This window comes from Oncorhynchus clarkii, chromosome 9 (assembly GCF_045791955.1).
Source record: "Oncorhynchus clarkii lewisi isolate Uvic-CL-2024 chromosome 9, UVic_Ocla_1.0, whole genome shotgun sequence".
NCBI classification, from domain to species: domain Eukaryota; kingdom Metazoa; phylum Chordata; class Actinopteri; order Salmoniformes; family Salmonidae; genus Oncorhynchus; species Oncorhynchus clarkii.
The window spans coordinates 64,350,650-64,369,664 of record NC_092155.1 but is presented as its reverse complement, the minus strand read 5'-3'; the positions used below and the strand labels follow the sequence as shown (position 1 = coordinate 64,369,664).

Below are 19,015 nucleotides of genomic sequence, written 5' to 3'. Positions count from 1 at the left end.
TCACCATGGCAAAGGTAGTGGTGACTGTCCTATAGGGTGCCATGTAGCTGTAGGCAATTAACCCTGGGTTCAGTGTCATTTCAGAGATAATCATTTATGCAAGGGCGTAGTGACAGTTATTTCGCTTTTCACAGGCAAAGGGCAGATGCAGTACAGTCCTCAATGATATCAGAGAAGAGCACTATTCACCATCATGTGGTACAGCTCATTGATATTTTCAATGGTTACAATGTGATAGTTGAAATAGTAGGACTGGGATGTGAATTTTCTAACTTTCTGGAATGTTTTTCAAACCTATTAACTGGTTTTCTATATCAGCCAGAAAAGTTATGCCCACACATACTATAGATAAATTCAATGACATTTTTTTCAGTGTTATGTATAGCCACTTGACCACTTCATGCAATAATCTAGTCTTGGGAGATTTGTTATGTAATATAATAGTCCATTACTGTATATCATAACAGCTTAACGTCCACCACACACACACACACACATGCACACACACATGCACAGACACACACAGACACACACACACACACACACACACACACACACACACACACACACACACACACACACACTGACCAAACCCAACTAATTATGGGTTTTAGCTCCAAACAGCAGTCCAAAGAGAGATCTCATGGTGCAAAAAAAAATATATCCTACATAGTCTCAGTTTAAGCAATCCCAAGGCAACAGCCAGTGAAAGTGCAGAGCGCCAAATTCAAACAACAGAAATCTCATAATTAAAATTCCTCAAACATACATGTATCTTATACCATAGAGATCAAATGAATCACTAACTTTTGATGATATTCATCAGATGACACTCATAGGACTTCATGTTACACAATACATATATGTTTTGTTCGATAAAGTGCATATTTAAATAAAAAAATCTTAGTATACATTGGCGCGTTATGTTCACTAGTTCCAAAAACATCCGGTGATATTGCAGAGAGCCACATCATTTTACAGAAATACTCATCATAAATGTCAATGAAAATACAATTGTTAGACATGGAAATATAGATGCACTTCTCCTTAATGCAACCGCTGTGTCAGATTTCAAAAAAGTTTTACGGAAAAAGCAAACCATGCAATAATCTGAGTACAGCTCTCGACAACAAAGAAGCCAAAAATATATCCGCCATATTGGGTAGTCAGCATTAGTCATAAATAGCATTATAAATATTCACTTACCTTTGATGATCTTCGTCAGAATGCACTCCCAGGAATCCCAGTTCCACATTAAATGTTTGATTTAGTTCGATAATGTCCATCATTTATGTCCAAAGAGCTACTTTTGTTAGCACGTTTGGTAAACAAATCCAAAGTCATGAAGCACGTACCCTGGTTGCAGACGAAATGTCAAAAAGTTCCGTTACTGTCCGTAGAAACATGTCAAACGACGTATGGAATCAATCTTTAGGATGTTTTTATTATAAAACTTCAATAATATTCCAACCGGAGAATTCCTATATTCGAAGAAAACCAATGGAACGAGAGCTCTATCGTGACCGCGCCTCAGAGCCTGTGGCAATCTGCCAGACACCTGGCCCAAACAGCCCTTATGAACCCCCACTTTACAGTAGAATCCTCAAACAAGTTTCTAAAGACGGTTGACATCTAGTGGAAGCCTTGGGAAGTGCAACATAACCAATACCCCACTGTGTATTCAATAGGGGCTGGGATGAAAATCGACCAACCTCAGATTTCCCACTTCCTGTTTGGATTTCTTCTCAGGATTTTGCCTGCCACATGAGTTCTGTTATACTCACAGACATCATTCAAACAGTTTTAGAAATGTCAGAGTGTTTTCTATTCAATACTAATAATAATATGTATATATTAGCAACTGGGACTGAGGAGCAGGCCGTTTGCGCTGGGCACCTCTGGGAACCTTTCATCCAAGCTACTCAATACTGCCCCTGCAGCCATAAGAAGTTAACAGCAACAATTGCACTGGGAGCAGGAGCTAGAGGCTCTGAGCAGTTGCTAAGGCAACAGTCCTGACTTTGGCAATCCGTGGTGTGTTGTGTTTTCCCAGCTCACGGTTGTCATACCAAGAGTTCCGCCATATGTTACCCTTGTTTCCTGGGGAAATCACTGAACCCCAGGGTGTCTAGCATGATGTTTCCTTCCACATTTTTAATGATATCAGCCCGAAACCTCAAAATGGAAAGCTATCCACCAGTGGACCATGTAAATACTGTATCTTACACTCGGTGGCTCACAACTTTTTTCCAAACAGATTTTGTATTCATTGCTATAATTTCCCTGTAATGTTGCCACAATATGTCAGAGTCAGGCGCAGAGAGCAGAGAGCAGAGGTTTCGGTAAATCGTAATTTATTCTCCGGCACAAAACGATCATGCCAAAATACAGGGTGCATTAAACAGGCACAGTCCCAAACACAGGACCAAACAGTCCGGAGAAAGCAAACACGACAACACAACCAACAGAGTAACAATCCAGCACAAACCTAGGCGGACCTAACAGGCTTAAATAGACATAAATCAAGAAACGAAACAGGGAACAGGTGCAACCAATAAGACAAAATGAAACGAAAAGGAATCGGTGGCGGCTAGTAGACCGGCGACGACGACCGCCGAGCGCCGCCCGAACAGGCAGGGGAGCTACCTCCGGGTTTTTGGTTACTACATGATTCCATGTGTTATTTCATAGTTTTGATGTCTTCTTTATTATTTTACAATGTAGAAAATAGTAAAAATAAAGAAAAACCCTTGAATGGGTGCATCCAAACCTTTGACTGGTACTGTATATAATGTGTATTCAGTATGAAATGTCTTCAGTATGAAACCGGGACTGTGAGTTTCTCTTTCTCATCTTCTAACAAAGCCTCTATTATACAAAACCTCAAGTCCTACTGATTAATGATGCACATGTAGTACATGTTGATTGGCGGCATTTAAGATGCTTGCAAGTGAGGGCTTGTTATGATTATGCCTTGTGTGTTTTTGTTCCTCAGTTACTTCAGTTGGAGGATGATCTTTCAAATTGAGATGCTGACTCTGTTCAGTTGATGTCTATTCCTCTGCACAAATGTGTCCTATTCCAACACTAGCACACCTAATTCAAGTAGTCAGCAGAACTAATCATCAAGCCCTTGATTAGTTGAAGCAGGCGTAGAGTGCTGAAATAACAAATATGACATGATACTGGGTTAAAATATAAATGCTAGATTATGTGTAATATATATGGTAGAGTAGTTCATACTAACTATTAGTGATGTCGACCTTACATCCAGTGGAGGCTGATGGGATGATCTATAGGAGGAAGGGCTCATTGTAATGGCTGGAGGACAGATTGTAATGGCACGAGGACAGATGCAGAGCCTCGGTCTGATGCCACTAAAAGGTAATTTACCACCTTCACAAGTGCAGTCTCAGTGCTATGAAGGGGTCTAAAACCAGACTGAAGCATTTCATATACATTGTTTGTCTTCAGGAAGGCAGTGAGTTGTTGCGCAACAGCCTTTTCTAAAACATTTGAGAGGAATGGAAGATTCGATATAGGCCGATAGTTTTTTAATATTTTCTGCGTCAAGGTTTGGCTTTTTCAAAAGAGGCTTTATTACTGCCACTTTTAGTGAGTTTGGTACATATCCGATGGATAGAGAGACGTTTATTATGTTCAACATAGTAGGGCCAAGCACAGGAAGCAGCTCTTTCAGTAGTTTAGTTGGAATAGGTTCCAGTACACAGCTTGAAGGTTTAGAGGCCATGATTATTTTAATCATTGTATCAAGAGATATAGTACTAAAACACTTGAGTGTCTCTCTTGATCCTAGTTCCTGGCAGACTCAGGACAACTGAGCTTTGAAGGAATACGCAGATTTAAAGAGGAGTCCGTAATTTGCTTTCTAATAATCATGATCTTTTCCTCAAAGAAGTTCATTAATTTATTACAGCTGAAGTGAAAGCCATCCTCTCTTGGGGAATGCTGCTTTTTAGTCAGCTTTGCGACAGTATCAAAAATACATTTCGGATTGTTCTTATTTTCCTCAATTAAGTTGGAAAAATAGGATGATCGAGCAGCAGTAAGGGCTCTTCGATACTGCACGGTACTGTCTTTCCAAGCTAGTCGGAAGACTTCCAGTTTGGTGTGCCGCCATTTCCATTCCAATTTTTTGGAAGCTTGCTTCAGAGCTCGGGTATTTTCTGTATACCAGGGAGCTAGTTTCTTATGAGAAATGTTTTTAGTTTTTAGGGGTGCAACTGCATCTAGGGAATTGCGCAAGGGTAAATTGAGTTCCTCAGTTAGGTGGTTAACGGATTTTTCTCCTCTAACGTCCTTGGGTAGACAGAGGGAGTCTGGAAGGGCATCAAGGAATCTTTGTGTTGTCTGAATTTATAGCACGACTTTTGATGCTCCTTGGTTGGGGTCTGAGCAGATCATTTTTTGCAATTGCAAACGTAATAAAATGGTGGTCCGATAGTCCAGGATTATGAGGAAAAACATTAAGATCCACAACATTTATTCCATGGGACAAAACTAGGTCCAGGGTATGACTGTGACAGTGAGTAGGTCCAGAGACATGTTGGACAAAACCCACTGAGTCGATGATGGCTCCGAAAGCCTTTTGGAGTGGGTCTGTGGACTTTTCCATGTGAATATTAAAGTCACCAAAAATGTGAATATTATCTGCTATGACTACAAGGTCCGATAGGAATTCAGGGAACTGGATGAGGAACGCTGTATATGGCCCAGGAGGCCTGTAAACAGTAGCTATAAAAAGTGATTGAGTAGGCTGCATAGATTTCATGACTAGAAGCTCAATAGACAAAAAAGTCATTTTCTTTTTTGTAAATTGAAATTTGCTATCGTAAATGTTAGCAACACCTCCACCTTTGCGGGATGCACGGTGGATATGGTCACTAGTGTAGCCAGGAGGAGAGGCCTCATTTAACACAGTAAATTCATCAGGCTTAAGCCATGTTTCAGTCAGGCCAATCACATCAATATTATGATCAGTGATTAGTTCATTGACTATAATTGCCTTTGAAGTAAGGGATGTAGCCCTATTTTGAGACGTGAGGTATCACGATCTCTTTCAATAATGACAGGAATGGAGGAGGTCTTTATCCTAGTGAGATTGCTAAGGTGAACACCGCCATGTTTAGTTTTGCCAAACCCAGGTCGAGGCACAGACACGGTCTCAATGGGGATAGTAGAGCTTGATACTTGATACTTTTCTTAAATTATCAAATGTTTCTATCTTGCACATGTTTTATTTCTGTACTTTCACTGCTCATATCAAATTCAATGGCTTATGCAAAACATAAAATATCACAGTTGAAAACATGTATGAAAGGCAGAAGTCACTGTCCTGGCAGCAATACATATTTTCATAACTGTGTGATTAGTTAGTATACAGATGTAAATGTACACTCCAACTTTGCAAAATAAGTTGAGGATTTGTTTTGTGTTTTTCGTTCTTTATTCAAAATGGCTTTGATGTGCTTTGGAGAAACACTGAGGTGAAGACATTCAACTTCTGAGTTGATTCTACAACTCTCTATGGAAAAAGGACACATCTTTTCCTCAACTGATATAAATCAAATCAACATAACAACACATTACAAGTAAGGTTGATCTTTCAATGAAATGTTAAAGCTACACACAGCTATACACAGTCATTTTCCTGTCACACAAAAAAAAGACAAACAAAAAGAAAAACAAATACACAATCCTTTTTTCAGTGACATTTTCAGTAACATTAGATTAGTCCAGTTACAATCGCCATGGCACTGTCCATTAGCTGTTATAAAGCGGTACTACCCTCTCTATCGGTGCCCTGCAGATAGGGCACTTCTTTGGCTCTGGAAGAGCCTGGTAGCACTGGTCACAGGCACAGACATGCCCACACTCCAGGAACACACAGGAACGCTCCCGGGTCAGACACACTGTACAGGCACTAGGGGAAACACTGGTCTCCTCTACATTCAGCTCCCTCATCCTCTTCCTCTGATGCTCCTTGAACTCCTCCAGGACGTTCTTCTCCTTTCTCCTCTGTCTGTGGTAAACCCACTGCTTCCACAGGATGAAGAGGAGCGTCGTAGAAGCTACCACACCAAACAACGCAGTCAGGACCCTCCAGACTCTGACGCTGCTCTGCTGCTTCTCCACCAGGGAGTCATAGTCCAGTCGGCTGAGGAAGTACCTCAGGCCCTGCTTGGGAGGTTGGAGCTTCACCAGGTTGTTGTCCAGCACCAGCTCCCCGACCCCGGTCACACTCTCCCCCAGACGCAGCATCTCCTCCGTCTCATGGATACCTATAACAATAATAACAACAACAACATATGCCACTTAGCTTTTATCCAAAGTGACTTAAAGACTTACATGCATGAATGCATTTTAGTATGGGTGGTCCCAGCAGCAATGTAACCCACAACGCTGGCTTTGCAAGTGTCATGCTCTACTAAAGCAGTGTTGACCTTAGCCCTGGGCTTAACTGAGCAACACAGGACCACACAAAAAGACCATACCTTTAGGGCGCTCCCCGCTGATGAAGTGGCCAATGACATTGGTCAGGGACTGGACCGTGGGGTGAAAGTTCTCGTAAGTGGTCTCCAGGTCTAGCTCCGAGGAGTCCAGGGGACGGATGACCCGGATGGTGGCGGCCATGGCCATGTCGTGGGATGCCAGGTCAAAGGGCACCGTGTTGGTGCGCTGGTGGATGACTTTTTCACTCTCGTTCCTGACAGGTACAAAATATTAGAGATATCTAGAGAGATGTGTATCCACAAAAATATGTGGTGTAGAGCATAACATTATTTTCATACATTTTGTTTGTGTTTACAAATTATTTTGTGTTACATTGAATGAATAAATATACATAAGAGGAACAAAAGTTAACTGTTGGGTCATCGTTAAACCATACATCCACACAAACTGAGCCTCCTAACAGCCATCAGTAAGACAGCGTGCAAGAATACATCATAGCAATTCAATGTACAGTCGTGGCCAAAAGTTTTGAGAATGACACAAATATTAATTTTCACTAAGTCTGCTGCCTCAGTTTGTATGATGGCGATTTTCATATACTCCAGAATGTTATGAAGAGTGATCAGTGATGTCAAAGTCCCTCTGTGCCATGCAAATGAACTGAATCCCCAAAGAATAGCACTGCATTTCAGCCCTGCCACAAAAGGACCAGCTGACATCATGTCAGTGAATCTCTCGTTAACACAGGTGTGAGTGTTGACGAGGACAAGGCTGGAGATCACTCTGTCATGCTGATTGAGTTTCAAATAACAGACTGAAAGCTTCAAAAGGAGGGTGGTGCTTCGAAACATTGTTCTTCCTCTGTCAAACATGGTTATCTGCAAGGAAACACGTGCCGTCATCATTGCTTTGCACAAAAAGGGCTTCACAGGCCAGGATTTTGCTGCCAGTAAGATTGCACCTAAATCAAGCATTTATCGGATCATCAAGGACTTCAAGGAGAGCGGTTCAGTTGTTGTGAAGAAAGCTTCAGGGCGCCCAAGAAAGTCCAGCAAACGCCAGGACCGACTCCTAAAGTTGATTCAGCTGCGGGATCGGGGCACCAACAGTACAGAGCTTGCTCAGGAATGGCAGCAGGCAGGTGTGAGTGCATCTGCACGCACAGTGAGGCGAAGACTTTTGGAGGATGGCCTGGTGTCAAGAAGGGCAGCAAAGAAGCCACTTCTCTCCAGGAAAAATCAGGGACAGACTGATATTCTGCAAAAGGTACAGGGATTGGACTGCTGAGGACTAGGCTAAAGTCATTTTCTCTGATGAATCCCCTTTCTGGAAAAAAGCTTGTCCGGAGATGACTGTGTCATACCAACAGTAAAGCATCCTGAGACCATTCATGTGTGGGGTTGCATCTCAGCCAAGGGAGTGGGCTCACTCACAATTTTGCCTAAGAACACAGCCATGAATTAAGAATGGTACCAACACATCCTCCGAGAGCAACTTCTCCCAACCATCCAGGAATAGTTTGGTGACGAACAATGCCTTTTCCAGCATGATGGAGCACCATGCCATAAGGCAAAAGTGATAACTAACTGGCTCGGGAAACAAAACATCGATATTTTGGGTCCATGGCCAGGAAACTCCCCAGACCTTAATCCCATTGACAACTTGTGGTCAATCCTCAAGAGGCAGGTGGACAAACAAAACCCCACAAATTCTGACAAACTTCAAGCATTGATTATGCAAGAATTGGCTGCCATCAGTCAGGATGTGGCCCAAAAGTTAATTGACAGCATGCCAGGACGGATTGCAGAGGTCTTGAAAAAGAAGGGTCAACACTGCAAATATTGACTCTTTGCATCAACTTCATGTAATTGTCAATAAAAGCCTTTGACATGTAATTATACTTCAGTATTCCATAGTAACATCTAACAAAAATATCTAAAGACACTGAAGAAGCAAACTTTGTGGAAATTAATATTTGTGTCATTCTCAACTTTTGGCCACAACTGTACTTTAGCACCTACCAAAGATGAGTGGTACGATTCCACACCATCTTCTTCTCCTTTAGAGTTAACCTCTCGATGACCCCTTTGCAGTTGTCCACAAACTGGCTGTTCAGGGTTTCTTTAACAGATCTCACAACACCTTCGATCACAGCGTACGGGACACATTTTCCTGGTGCTGCTGTCAGGATGTTCTTCAGATCCTGATCAATAGACACTCTCTTGGCTCCCTGTAAAACATAAAGCATATTGAAGAACAATCAAAAACTTCCAATCATCATTATGATGAAGTGAAATTCTTTCCTGGTAAAACGCAAATGACAGTATGTCTGAACTATTGATAATATCACATTGGATTTGTGTGCAGTGCTACTGTATGCTCTGGTAAAATGCAAACAAAACAATTTAAAGAGATTGACACTTTTGTATACTTTTTAGCCAGTAGTTCAGAAAGTAGTGCTCACAAGCCAAAAGTGGTCCCCCAAAATTGCGTACTATACCATATATGTGCTCACCGTCTCTCGCTCTGCCGTGTGTGTATCTTGCTAGCTGTCACTGAAATGGCGAGGGGCTAAAGCTCATTGGCTGGAACTCGAATTGATAAGAGGCTGGCCCACGTGGGGGAAAATGGCGCAGCGCAGCTTCCAGTAAACTGTCGCTTTCAAACTAGGGATTTCGTGGCTACTTGAGGTAACACAGTAATTATACTCATAGATTATGTATGTACTGTACGAACTACACATTGACAAATCCAGCCCAAAGCGAGAGGTTTACAAAATACTTACGTCGCCAACGTTCCGGACTATGTCTTTAAACTCCCCTCAAGATGTGTCATTTGTCAATGATTAGCCTAACCACAATCCTACCAGATTTAAAGAGATAAGAAATATAGATGAGACAAGCCTATAATGTGATTACCTTTAATCTTGCTACTGTTGTTGTCCTCCTCCTGTACACAGAGTAGAAGACTGCAGTCAGTGCTGAGCTGGTGGTTAATAGTAGGACTTGAGCTGTGGAGGGTTTCCCAGTAGAATCCATCTTTTCAGAGAACACAAGGGCAGGTGTAACCCCACCTGGATTGGGAGTCAGACGACATTCTATAAAGCTATGCTCATGTGTTAGTTGGACCTTGATGGAATATATGAATGCCATGTAATTACACTACAGAATTATACTTGGCCAGTTGGTTTGTCAGCCTACTAATCCATATTTACAGAGACTTGACTGACTGCCACCTAGCTGGGTGATTCTTATGAACCATGTATCACATTGAGATAAAAAAAACCATGATGCATCTGCAAAAATCAACTATCATTCTGAGGACTAAGATGTGTACTTTTTGGCTAAGTGTCTTATTTTAAATATTTTTTTTCCTGAATTGTGTACATTTTCACCCCAAATTCTGATTATCGAAATGCGTCCGGATTAAACTCTGGTGATTTTATACGATTTTACTTTAGAAAAACTTGCTTATTTGAATAAAACACCAAATATTTTGCTGCAGGTTATCCACAAATCATAAAAATTGTATACTAGTTGAAGTTGACATTAAACTACAATATGTATTACGTACAAACACAGTGTCTGATGGCATGTGTCTCATTTCCGTAACACTTTTTAAGTTCCTTTAAAAACAAAGTTTTATTCACCCATGATGCATCATCTAGGTGAGTAGTATAAGTTAAGTACATTTATTTGCTTGTATGTCTTCAGAATGAGGTTCTTAGTCTCAAACAGCCCCTTTACCCCCCTTGGCCTTCTCACTAACGAAACGGCTAAAAAGCTCAGAAATTTGAGTCCGATTTAATTTCATTATAATTTTATAATTTCATTAGAAATATTTTTGGTCCACCCACACAGACAGCGTTGTGAAGAAGGTGCAGCAGCGCCTCTTCAACCTCAGGAGGCTGAAGAAATTCGGCTTGTCACCAAGGGCACTCACAAACTTTTACAGATGCACAATCGAGAGCATTCTGTTGGGCTGTATCACCGCCTGGTACGGCAACTGCTCCGCCCACAACCGTAAGGCTCTCCAGAGGGTGGTGCGGTCTGCACAACGCATCACTGGGGGCAAACTACCTGCCCCCCAGGACACCTACACCACCCGATGTCACAGGAAGGCCAAAAAGATCATCAAGGGCAACAACCACCTGACCCACTGCCTGTTCACCCCGCTATCATCCAGAAGGCGAGGTCAGTACAGGTGCATCAAAGCAGGGACTGAGAGACTCAAAAACAGCTTCTATCTCAAGGCCATCAGACTGTTAAACAGCCACCACTAACATTGAGTGGCTGCTGCCAACATACTGACTCAACTCCAGCCACTTTAATAATGGAAATTGATGTAAAAAAATGTATCACTAGCCACTTTAAACAATGCCACTTAATATAATGTTTACATACCCTACATTACTCATCTCATATGTATTAACTGTACTCTATACCATCTACTGCATCTTGCCATCTTTATGTAATACATGTATCACTAGCCACTTTAAACTATGCCACTTTTATGTTTACATACCCTACATTACTCATCTCATTTGTATATACTGTACTCGATACCATCTACTGCATCTTGCCTATGCTGTTCTGTACCATCACCCATTCATATATCTTTATGTACATATTCTTTATCCCTTTACACTTGTGTGTATAAGGTAGCAGTTAATCGATGGCAATTTTATCGATGGCAAATTGAATGCACAGAGATACCAGATCCTAAGGCCCATTGTCATGCCATTCATCCTCCGCCATCACCTCATGTTTCAGCATGATAATGCACAGCCTCATGTCTCAAGGATCTGTACACAATTCCTGGAAGTTGAAAATGTCCCATTTCTTCTTCTGCATACTCACCAGACAGGTCACCCATTGAGCATGTTTGGGATGCTCTGGATCAACATGTACGACAGCTTGTTCAATTTCCTGCCAATATCCAGCAACTTCACACAGCCATTGATGAGGAGCGGGACAACATTCCTCAGGCCACAATCAACAGCCTCATCAACTCTATGTGAAGATGTGTCGTGCAGCATGAGGCAAATAAATGGTGGTCACACCAGATACTGACTGGTTTTCTGATCCATGCCCTACTTTTTTGTTTTGTAGGCATCTGTGACCAATCGTGAAATCCATATCTCAGTCAAATCTTTAACATTTTTGCATGTTGCCTTTCTATTTTTGTTCAGTATAGATAAGTACAGATCCTAATCTCAGTGATCAAAGAGGACATTTCGTTAAAAATGAAACTGGATAATTTTTGGGTCAAATTTCGCGAGAATGACCCAGCTAATTATTACTGTAGCTAACGTAACCGAGGACTCTAATTTTGTTCCAGCAAAAAATCTATTTGGGTTGACTGACCTTCTGGAGGCGAGTGACCATTTCAAATGCTGAGCTAATGACAACAACGCACTCGCCAAAATACAAAACATATTAAAACATTTGGCATCATACAGAATATACTGACTGAACATGAAAACCTGTCAGTAGCTAGCAAGATTGTTGACATTGCGCTAGCTAAGGGGCTCTGTAATTTAGCCCTTCACTGACGTAGATAGTTTGTAAACACACAGATCTCTCACCCAGAAAATTACGTTTATATCTTAAAAAGGATTGACTTCGTTCCAAGATTACATAAATACAGCCACAAGTAGCTAGCACTCACCCTCCACTTTCTCACAGTAAACACTATTTCCGTGTTCCTTTTCTCACTTCAAAATAAAAGTTATTTCAATGTGTTCATTTGACCAGCAGGTGACAGTGTTCAATCATTTATCAAGTGAAAAGCTTCTACTTCTGTGGGTTTTATGGGAGACTTACAACCCAAAAAGGTATATTACTGCTATATTACTGCTATATTAGGTAGGGAAACTAACTTAATCCACCCAAAATAAATCAATAAAAAAAAAACACATTGATGAAACTAAAATCCCCAAACTCCCACTTCTTCCTTCCTTCAAATCTCCATATCTCCCTTCTCAGGCTCTATTACCTGAGAGGGTGGTACGGCTTGTGCCAATACTCCATGCAACTCCTCCGTCGAGAAGTCATTTAGTCCCAGGAACCGTTCCACTGCATCCACAAGGATATCTATTTTCCTGGACTTCCTTTCCACCTTGGCAGTGCCATTGATCACCATAGCAATAAAGGCCATGAAGTCCACCTTCTTAACCTTTAACATATCTGGGTCCAGCTGTTGAACGGCAACCCCTGTATCCTTCAGTGAAGGCTCCATGGACTCTTCAGGAGCACCATTCGAACCCTTAACCCTTTTATACAGCCGCTGCATATGAAATGCTCTGGACAGCCTTGACTTTGGCCACCTCATTCTCTTCCACCCTCGTTGGGCATTCCAAAGACTTGGCTTCATGGTTTCCACCACAACTGCAACTGCACCATGTCACATTTTCATCACTTTTAAAACACAACATGATCTTTTCCACAACTTGAACATCTCGGCTTCGCCCTTCTGCAAACACGTGAAACGTGTCCACAAGCTTTACAGTGATCACACTGCATTGGTCTTGGAACAAATGCTCTGACTCCGTAGTTTATATAGCACTTGAGTAGGGAGAGATTCCACATCAAAAGAAGGGTATGGAGAGATTCCATATCAAAAGAAGGGTTTGGAGAGATTCCACATCAAAAGAAGGGTATGGAGAGATTCCACATCAAAAGAAGGGTTTGGAGAGATTCCACATCAAAAGAAGGGTATGGAGAGATTCCATATCAAAAGAAGGGTATGGAGAGATTCCATATCAAAAGAAGGGTATGGAGAGATTCCATATCAAAAGAAGGGTATGGAGAGATTCCATATCAAAAGAAGGGTATGGAGAGATTCCATATCAAAAGAAGGGTATGGAGAGATTCCATATCAAAAGAAGAGTAGGGAGAGATTCCATATCAAAAGAAGAGTAGGGAGAAATTCCATATCAAAAGAAGGGTATGGAGAGATTCCATATCAAAAGAAGAGTAGGGAGAGATTCCATATCAAAAGAAGAGTAGGGAGAAATTCCATATCAAAAGAAGGGTATGGAGAGATTCCATATCAAAAGAAGAGTAGGGAGAAATTCCATATCAAAAGAAGAGTAGGGAGAAATTCCATATCAAAAGAAGAGTAGGGAGAAATTCCATATCAAAAGAAGAGTAGGGAGAAATTCCATATCAAAAGAAGAGTAGGGAGAAATTCCATATCAAAAGAAGAGTAGGGAGAAATTCCATATCAAAAGAAGGGTATGGAGAGATTCCATATCAAAAGAAGGGTATGGAGAGATTCCATATCAAAAGAAGAGTAGGGAGAAATTCCATAGCAAAGAACAAAATAACAGATACTGTAGTCTTCACCACACGATTCATCCGACGAGCATCAATCACTCCATGAATGTTTTTAATCTCTGCAACATCGACTTTCCACAAAACGCCAGATAAAACCCCCTTGAGGGGTGCCCTGTTCCGACGAGACACACAGGACACATCAAACTTCTCAAATCGGGTGAGACAGAACACACGCTCATTCTGATCCTCAGAAGAACAAAAAAATCAAAACAAGCCCGTGTCTCATGATCCTCACAGCCTTCACTTTACGCAGCACCCAGTTCATCAGTTTAGATATCTCAAATGGATTCTTCAAAATTGGTAATCCAATCAGATGCTCCTCATTAACAAAACATACTCCTACAAGATAAGAATGGACATTCTCATCACTGTATGCTACTTTATATTCTCTCCTTGATTCCCCGGCATTCCCCCGCTCCTTCTCTCCTTGACTCTCCTTGATTCCCCCGCCATTATAGTCATGCTGCACATCAGCGTCTGCTTCCGCCGTCTTTCTTTCCAACAATTTGACTGACTCCCAAGTGAAAAGCACATCACAGATTTGTTATTATAGTCGTATGGGCTCTGTGATATGAAGTGAGATGATATCACATGTTTATATTCAGTTTTGGTTGTTAGAATGATGAACAACCATTGATTTCATGACGAACAACATTGTGTAAAGAAACATGTATTTAACTTCAAAATGTGTTGTCTAACTAGTGGTGTACAGAATAAAAGAAGCAATGGATCATAAATACAGAGAAGCCTTTTTATTCTTAATAATGTAATGTTTTTATTTTTATTTAACATGGCAAGTCAGTTAAGAACAAATTCTTAATTACAATAACGGCCTACCCCGGATGATGCTGGAACAATTGTGTGCCGCCCTATGATACAGCCTGGAATCAAACCTGGGACTTTAGTGACACCTTTTGCACTGAGATGCAGTGCCTTAGACCCCTGCGCCACTCGGGAGCCCAAAGTCTTTTTGAAACATACAAATAAACTCAAAGAATAGCCTAGGTCAGGTTTGTGCATTGTATTGTGTGGATACCTTAGTATTACACAAGCATTTCACTACACCTGCAATAAGATGCTGCTAAATATTGGTATGCAACCGATAACATTCTATTTGATTTCGATTTGATTACAAGCAGCTACAGGAAACAAGAAGGGGGAGTTTAAGTAATTGTATGAAGCATCACTGCACTTTATGTTGCTGCCAATGTTTTCTGTTACCCCCTTCTCTTGTAAAGATGTTGGCCAACATGAATAGGTAGGGTGGCCTACATGAATAGGTAGGGTGGCCTGCATGAATACGTAGTGTCATGACTTTCCCTCTTGGATGAGATCAAAGATTTCAAGACCCCCATCTTCTGGGGGAGTTGGCCAGTTTTATGACAGTCATAAATACTTTGCAGGAACTTTCTCTCCCTTGCCATGAAGTATTGAGGGGAAAGAACCCCTTTGTTACAAAGAGATTCTTCCCACCAAAACTCAAACATCCAAACGTGGATAATAAAACAATATTTCTAACACAAAGAATGTTGGAAATAGTTGGGAGGGACTTAAAGAACAATCATGTCAGATCATGTATTGTTTTGTGATATCATTAAAGACGTTATAATGGAAACTATTAGGAATCAAGGTAAGACCCAAGTGCAGACTGTGTGAAGTAACAATGTTTATTGTAACAACAGGGGCAGGCAAATGACAGGTCAAGGCAGGCAGGGGTCGATAATGCAGAGTAGAGGCCAAGGTACAGGACGGCAGGCAGGCTCAGGGTCAGGGTCAGGTCAGGCAGAGGTCAGTAATTCAGAGGTGGAGCAAAGGTACAGGACAGCAGGCAGGCTCAGGCAGAGTGGTCAGGCGGGTGGGTACAGGGTCAGGACAAGCAAGGGTAAAAAACCAGGAGGACAAGAAAAGACAAACTGGAAAAAGCAGCCGCTGAGACACAAACCGCAAAACAAACAAGATGAACTAGCAACAGACAGACAGACAGAAAACACAGGTTAAATACCCAAAGGATAAGTGGGGAAGATGGGCGACACCTGGAGGGGGTGGAGACAAGCACAAGGACAGGTGAAACAGATCAGGGCATTACAGGAAACAATGCAACTTTAAGAGCTTTCACAATGTACTGTATATGTCAGTCTAAATGTTGTAAAACTTATATGATTAAATATGAAACTATTTGTGTGAAGATGAAATGTGATTTTAGCCTTCTAGAGGAGAATTGTTTTTCATGTAAGATTTTGCCGAATCAGTGACCACGCCCAGGTGAGCACAGACATTGTGGCAACGTGATGGAACCGCCCTCCAAAGCTGGTGCATAAAAGGACTGCTAACGAAATTTACATAAGACCAAAAACATGCTGGGTTGCTGCCAGTGTGTAAAGGGGTTCTAGCTGTACCCTGAATAATCAACCATTGAGACCAGACGGCGTGGAGTGGTGGCTACACGGCTGACAAATGGTTAAAAACTACAAGACCAGAAGACTATACCAAACATTCTCAGTCTGCAGCCGGCAATGTAAAGTAGTCTAGAACTTTGACCGAAGATGAGAAAAGAGGAACATTTCCCTCTCAAACGACCATTGGAACATCTGATGTATCAATTCTAAGGAACACTTCCAAAACAAAGAAAGCCTACTATTACAACTGAGGACATTGAGATCTCTGGTGGACAACCAGAGACTTACACAACCAGAGACTTTCTGTTGAACAACTCCCCATAGATGGACCGGGTGACTTCAACAGAGAGAGACAACAAAGACATACAAGCGTAAATATATGCATTGCAATTCTTTTCAAATGAGCGGTTGTTCATTTGCAAAGTATTCACATTCCCATGAGCATAGTTTTCCAACTGTATGTACGATGGGTCCCCTCTCTGTCTCTCCCGCTCTTTCTTTCCCCACCCCTTTCATTGTGTAACAAGGTCATTTAATCATGTAATAATGAAACATAGTTAATTGATTTGATAAAATAACAGTCATCACATTAATGGTAGTCACGTCACGACAGTAGGGTGGCCTGCATGAATAGGTAGGGTGGCCTGCATGAATAGGTAGGGTGGCCTGCATGAATAGGTAGGGTGGCCTGCATGAATAGGTAGGGTGGCCTGCGTGAATAGGTAGGGTGGCCTGCATGAATAGGTAGGGTGGCTTGCATAAATAGGTAGGGTGGCCTGCATGAATAGGTAGGGTGGCCTGCATGAATAGGTAGAGGGGAAACATTGCAATTTGCTGAACAAGCACAAGAGGAGAATAAAATAAGAACACAGACACAAAAATACTTGATATCAAACTGAGACACGTCACATGATCTTTTTACTGGTCGACGCAATGAATATACTCTTTATATAAACAACAATAATGCAATGGAGAAGTGCAGTGGCCATAAAGATGAAGAGTATGAAATGATTTGAGGTGAAATATGGTGTCAGCATGCAGCAGTGGGAAAAGCATGCTTCAGTTCAGAAGCATTCAATTGAGCCTGTTGTGCAATCTCAGTCTCACAAATCCACTGACTGACTGTCACCCACTCTGCCCAGCCCCACAGGCAGCAGCCATCCACTTCTTTCTAACCATAGTGCACTATAGGGAATAGGGTGCCATTGGAAACACAGACCCAGTTAGAAAGAAGTGAATGGCTGCTGCCTGTGGGGCTGGGCGGAGTGAGTGACAGTCAGTCAGTGAATCCAGGATTAGCATACTATCTCCCTGCTTTGTCAGTTCATTTTCCACACTGAGCAGTCACTGCCAATTTGATATTTAGTTACAGGGTAGTGTTTTTCAGGTTTTATGGAATGAGCTGGCAGGGCAAGTTGCCCCAGACTTGGTTTCCCAACAATTATTTGTGGTTAAATAACTAATGCAATGAAATACAAAAGTCACAAGGATTCAGAATGCACAAACAACATGTGACAAGGGTGCTAGATGTACAAAGCATAGGCCTGTGGTGTACTTCCCTACAACATGTTGGATAAATGTGGATTTATGTATTTGAATCTCTCCATCTCTGTATGTTTGAGCGAATTGAGTGCAGCACAGAGATTTGGAAGCAGGATAAATCACAAACGGAAACCACTCTACTGTACTTTTCAAAAAAGTTTTGAAAATCTCTATAATGAGACAACAAGAATAACATGGGTACAACAACAACACAATTCCATCAAACACTGTAAAAAAAAGGAGGCTGAATCAGTAGGCTGAATCAGTAGGCTGAATCAGACTTTGATATCATTCAACTGACAGCTGAAATATTACAAGAGAACTTGTAGCTACCAAACTCCAAATACAGGAGAGGTGTAGGCAGTGTAACCCCTTCCATATCAACTCAAAAAGGGAACCGAACATGCCTGAGGGCTTTATCTCAATATTAGTCACCTTGATGCAGTCATCTATGGCAACTGCTCGGCATCTGACCATAAGGCGTTACAGAGGGTAGTGCGTACGGCCCAGTACATCACTGGGGCCACGCTTCCTGCCATCCAGGACCTATATAATAGGCGGTGTCAGAGGAAAGCCCCCAAAAATTGTCAGAGACTCCAGCCACCCAAGTCATAGACTGTTTTCTCTGCTGCCATACGACAATCGGTCTAGGACCAAAAGACTCCTTAACAGCTTCTACCCCCAAGCCATAAGACTGCTGAACAATTAATCAGATGACCACCGGACTATTTACATTGACCCCCCCCCCCCCCCCCCCCCCCCATTTGTGTTGTTACCTGCAGCTACTCACTGTTTATTATCTATGCGTAGTCACGTCACACCTACCTACATGTACAAATTACCTTGACTAACCTGACTCGGTACCCCCTGTATATAGCCTCTTTATTATTTTATTGTGTTAATTTATCTCAACTCTTCTTGAACTGCACTGTTGGTTAAGGGCTTGTAATTAAGCATTTCACGGTAAGGTCGACAATTGTTGTATTCGGAGTATGTGACAAATCAAGTTTGATTTGATCTAGTTACAGTGGAAAGTGTCCCTTTCTTCCTGTAGACAGACAACGCTCCACAGCTAACCTCTCTAACTCCCATGTCTCTGTATGTTTTCCTGATGCCTGCCTGCACCCATCTACCCATCCACCCATCCATGTGGAGGTATAGACATAAATAGCCCTTGCTGGCAGATGGAAGATAGAAAAAGGGAGAAACTTTGAGGGAGGAGTGCAGGGAGGCAGGGATGGAACCAGATGAGTCCGTCTCAAT

The 19,015-nt window shown here is 41.8% G+C and overlaps 1 protein-coding gene across 3 annotated transcripts; it reads right to left on the bottom strand.

Moving 5' to 3' along the window:
• Window positions 1-5,444: 5,444 nt before the first annotated feature.
• On the bottom strand, window positions 5,445-12,216 carry LOC139416733 (mitochondrial E3 ubiquitin protein ligase 1). 3 transcript variants are annotated; one of them, XM_071165762.1, is made up of 5 exons: window positions 12,145-12,216; window positions 9,393-9,547; window positions 8,496-8,704; window positions 6,516-6,727; window positions 5,445-6,302 (listed from the first exon to the last, which is right to left on the bottom strand). In XM_071165762.1, exons 2-5 carry the CDS (start codon window positions 9,510-9,512, stop codon window positions 5,785-5,787), a joined length of 1,059 nt encoding a protein of 352 aa, XP_071021863.1. In that variant the 5' UTR covers window positions 9,513-9,547; window positions 12,145-12,216; the 3' UTR covers window positions 5,445-5,784. The 3 variants fall into 3 exon arrangements, with proteins under 3 accessions (XP_071021863.1, XP_071021864.1, XP_071021862.1); XM_071165763.1 differs by having other exon boundaries at window positions 12,062-12,173; XM_071165761.1 differs by lacking the exon at window positions 12,145-12,216 and adding an exon at window positions 11,334-11,885.
• Between the last annotated feature and the right edge of the window lie 6,799 nt (window positions 12,217-19,015).

Excerpts from the sequence above, each read along its gene's own strand:
- LOC139416733 (XM_071165761.1), bottom strand. Across the intron at positions 6,728-8,495 it reads AATCGTACCACTCATCTTTG|GAACGAGAGTGAAAAAGTCA; the intron begins GTAGGTGCTAAA and ends TGTACCTGTCAG. Across the intron at positions 6,303-6,515 it reads CAGCGGGGAGCGCCCTAAAG|GTATCCATGAGACGGAGGAG; the intron begins GTATGGTCTTTT and ends TTATTGTTATAG.